Below are 4,007 nucleotides of genomic sequence, written 5' to 3'. Positions count from 1 at the left end.
ATGCGACTAACTGGCATATAACAGATAATCTACTAGGAAACCTATGGAACCCACGCAGCAGCGGCAAAATCAGCGTTTGATAAACGCCGAGATGATCGTCAACTGCTCTCTCATTTTTAACGAAGCCAGCACATTTTCTGGTAAGCCAGTACTCAAAATAAATCCTAAGAGATAATACAAAATCTATAATAATCTACTTAACAAACTGATAAAGCAATTGGGAAAGTGTTTCGTATCTTAATCTCGGTAGCTCTGCGACCCTGTCCTCAAAAATGGCAAATCATTTCAATTAACTGTGCCAGATTCCGACTCCTAAACCAATCGAGGCTTATCGATTCATCAAGCCGCCGCCCTAAACGAGACTTAACCAGAATTTACAAATACTTATTATTTATGGGTACAAAAACTGAACGCCATTGGCCAACAATTACAATAAATTTGGTTTGTTTGTCTGCGGAATTTTCATGCTCAGTGTTATCTGTTGGGAATTGGTGTTCCATTTGATTTTATCGACGATCTCGGGATTGCTGATGACGACGCAATTGTAGGGAAGGCAGATGATGCATGGTATGTTGCGAATTTTGATGATGATTGCGGGGATGATGCAAACGCGAACGGAGGGAATGCCTGGTTGAATGCTGAAGATCGACATGCGAATGACGAGGGCTGACGGATCGCTGGTGTTGCAACAGTTGGTGCTGCAGTGGCTCAAAGAATCTACCATGCGGTGGAGACACTTCCTGCTCTTGTGGATTGGTCCAATCGCAGTTCATGCCGTTGCTAATGGGGGTCTCCCCTCGATCCCGATTGCCACTGCTCCTGTTGCGCGGAACTTCGTCAGCTGGCACAACTTCAAAAAAATGTTGACCACTATTGCCAATAATAATTCTGGCATAACCTTGACTGTAGAAAATTATGAATTATAATTATATGGTTAAGGAAAAGTTCGCTGCATTGCCATTACTTACTCAATAAGTTTGGAAATTGGGCCAGCTTCAATTTAAGTGTACAATCCTATTACTCTCCGCCTCCACGTGATAGTGCCCTAACAATATTGAGGATCTGCCGGTGGACATTTAAAGTAATAGCAAGCTGGCGAACTTTTTGTTGTTTCACATACAGATAGAAGAAGCCTTACTTACAGGGTCTGCTTCAAACGCTTAATCTCTTCCTGCATAATGACATTCCGCTCCTCCTGTTCGACTCGCGCCATAGAACCCCGTGCTTTTTGCTCCTTCAGCAACTGGATGACATGCTCCTGCCTCCTCACCTCCTTTTGTTTGAATGTCAAAGTTCCGAAGAGATTGCGGGACTCCTCCTCCTTGGAGGCCAGCTCGATGTTTACCTGCAAGGAGTAAGGGAATAAGCATAAGCAGGGCTATCAATACCCGGCCGGCGGACCTGATTGATCAGTGTGTCTTTCTCGCTAACTTGATAGTACATTTTGTCCATCTTGGTGCGGTTCTCCTGCTCGTTCTTCTGCAGGCTGTTGATCAGGTCACTCCGAGCATTGAGCATCTGCTGGTCGAGATTTATCTTCTCCCGCATCTTGACCATCTCCTTGTTTAACTGCTCCTCGGCCTGGACATGGCTCTCTGATTCATCGGACTTGACCTTTAAGGCTTCTTTAAGCTCACTGGGTTTTAAGAAAAAAGTATACAAAGGAAGTTACAGTAAGATGGATTTTTCCATAAATGATATTTAACCCACCTTATCTGCATCACAGCTTTTCTATATTTTCCACTCAAATCGTCATAGTCCGCGTGCTGCTTCAATGCATTGCTAACTTGATTGTTTAGAACATTTTTATGTTGCTCGAGATTGTGCAGTTGCAACTTCAGATCGGCAATGATCAGATCCTTCTCCATGACGCCACTGTCCATGACATCCGGACGCTTCTGCAGATTGACGATGAGCTCGCGCGCCTCCTTCAGTTCGCCCTCCAAGTAGGTGATCCTTCCCAAATGCTTATCGATGGATTGGCGGGCTCGTTCCAGACCAACGTCCGCCTCCTCCAAGCGTTGGAACATTCGCTGATTGCTATACGAGGTATATAGGGGTGGTATATATCAGTAAAGATCCTTTGAAATGACCGGACCAGTTCACTTACACAGACTTCAGCTTGGCCAGTTCGGATCGCAGTTCTTCGATGGTTCCATCCTCGTCTATCAACGAAGCCTTCTTCTCGGCCAGCCGAATGGACTGTTCACTGACCACCTCCTCGGTGCGCCGCAGGCTCTTCTTCAGCTCACTGATGACCTGATCCCGATTGGCCAGTTCGGAAGCCAGCTTAGCCTCGTGCTCGGCCTTCAGTTGGTTCATCTGGTCACAGTGCTCCTTCCTGATATCAAAGTACCGACCTTCCATGTGCTTCTTCTCCAGCCGCAGATCCGCCATCTCGCGATACAAACTTGGGTTAGCACACTCGGTTTTTGGGTTGGGATTGCACAATTGTTCGATTTCTTCGGTAATGCTTTTCATTTTGCGGTTCTTTAAGAAAAGTTATAATATGTTTGTCTAACGTCAGGTAACAGATTTATATTTTGACCTACCACCAAATTCTTCAACTTGTTTCGAATGTCCTCGCGTTTGGCACGAGCCTCGAACTCATCCTTTGCCCTATGAATGAACTGCAGGTGATCGTAGAGTACCATAAAGCCCATATCGACCACGGAACGACAACGATCCTTCAAATCACGGACACTCTCAGCGGCTAAAAGTAAAAGGTAGAGGCGTAAGCATATATAATTTCTAGTTAGAACTCAATAGCTATTGATTATAGTAAAACAATTGATTATTGCTCTCTAAAGTAAACAGATTATTTTAGGCCTTAAGGTATGCAATCAAGTATTGGTCAGTTAAATTTAGAATTCATTGCTTACTTTTAGACGGGTGGTAGATAGTAGATATAAACTCACGCAGATTCTTGGGCAATCGCAGCAGGTCTTCCTCGTGGACCACGATCTTACACTCCTCGTTAAATACGAAGGCCACGAACTTGTAGACTCCCTCAAGTTTTTGGGAACCCAAGGAGCGCAGTTTGTGCATAAACTCTGATTGCATGTATTCCAGCTTCTTTTTCTCCGATTCGAGAGCCCGCACCTTGTTCAGTTCGATTACCCGGCGATGGGATTTTCCTGAGAGTAAGGATAAGGATTTTTTTTTCAATCAGGAATTGTGCCACTAAAAACTAACCAGTATCATCTAAATTCTCCTTCCTTTCATGAACCAGGACCTTTGTGCGACGCGACGGAGAATCCCGCTTGCAAGTTTCCTTGTCCACATCAGTTTCACGATCGTGATCGCCCAGTTTACTTTCGAAGGGAAGTCGATTGGGCAAGGAGCACGCACTGACACTGGATGGACCTTTCAATGGAGATGCCCGAACTGGGGAAGTGTTTCGCGAGCTGGTACCCAAACCACGACGGATCGGGATGCGGCTGGTCGGGACGCGGATGGTCGGGACTTGACTTCGGCTGCGACTGGTGGATCTCGAGCCAGGATTAATGGAGGGAGCTGGAGCAAATTCTGCGCACCGGGTGGAAGCAGGAGCCTGTGACAAAATATTAAACACCGAACCTCTATAAATAAAATGCATCCTCCTTACTCACCCAAGACAAAGTTGTGGGAGTGGGTTTTTCAACGTTTCCCTTAGCCCTCAGCATGGAAGCCTTATTACCTATTAAGGATCAGATGGACTAAGACATCTATATAATCCTTGCCTTTACATCTTACTTACCACGAACTTTAGACGACATGTTGTTATTTATATGTGGAATATGTGGTGAAATTATGAGAGTTTTGTAACAGATTATTTTGATCAACAAAACAAAAAAATATATAAAAAATTTCGATAAACAATTCAAGTTGTATGATCTAATGGAAATGGTACAAAAATACTTTGTTCTAAACGTGTTCAACTTTTGAAGTATACTGAATACAAAGGCATGGCCCACTATAAAGATAACTTTTCCACTGTACCCGGTGACTTTGTTTAGGATGGAAAT

General features: G+C 44.3%; 1 protein-coding gene across 5 annotated transcripts; it reads right to left on the bottom strand.

Moving 5' to 3' along the window:
* Positions 1-368: 368 nt before the first annotated feature.
* On the bottom strand, positions 369-3,909 carry LOC108046188 (filamin-A-interacting protein 1). 5 transcript variants are annotated; one of them, XM_017125765.1, is made up of 11 exons: positions 3,740-3,909; positions 3,612-3,679; positions 3,196-3,553; positions 2,919-3,137; positions 2,553-2,713; positions 2,111-2,490; positions 1,711-2,040; positions 1,402-1,636; positions 1,143-1,345; positions 969-1,062; positions 787-903 (listed from the first exon to the last, which is right to left on the bottom strand). In XM_017125765.1, the coding sequence occupies exons 1-10, from the start codon at positions 3,756-3,758 to the stop codon at positions 996-998; spliced, it is 2,040 nt and encodes a 679-aa protein (XP_016981254.1). In that variant the 5' UTR covers positions 3,759-3,909; the 3' UTR covers positions 787-903; positions 969-995. The 5 variants fall into 5 exon arrangements, 4 of the variants coding, with proteins under 4 accessions (XP_016981252.1, XP_016981253.1, XP_016981254.1 ...); XR_001769376.1 differs by having other exon boundaries at positions 889-903; positions 1,121-1,345; XM_017125763.1 differs by lacking the exon at positions 969-1,062 and having other exon boundaries at positions 369-903.
* Between the last annotated feature and the right edge of the window lie 98 nt (positions 3,910-4,007).

This window comes from Drosophila rhopaloa, unplaced genomic scaffold (genome assembly GCF_018152115.1).
Source record: "Drosophila rhopaloa isolate 14029-0021.01 unplaced genomic scaffold, ASM1815211v1 contig_115, whole genome shotgun sequence".
Lineage (NCBI taxonomy): Eukaryota > Metazoa > Arthropoda > Insecta > Diptera > Drosophilidae > Drosophila > Drosophila rhopaloa.
The sequence above is the reverse complement of the archived record's forward strand: the minus strand, read 5'-3'. Positions and strand labels throughout refer to the sequence as shown.

Bases quoted from the DNA above. Each gene is read 5' to 3' on its own strand.
- LOC108046188 (XM_017125763.1), bottom strand. The intron at 3,554-3,611 runs GTGAGTAAGGAG...ATTTTGTCACAG, and splicing joins CTCCCACAACTTTGTCTTGG to GCTCCTGCTTCCACCCGGTG. The intron at 1,346-1,401 runs GTCCGCCGGCCG...TACTCCTTGCAG, and splicing joins AAGACACACTGATCAATCAG to GTAAACATCGAGCTGGCCTC.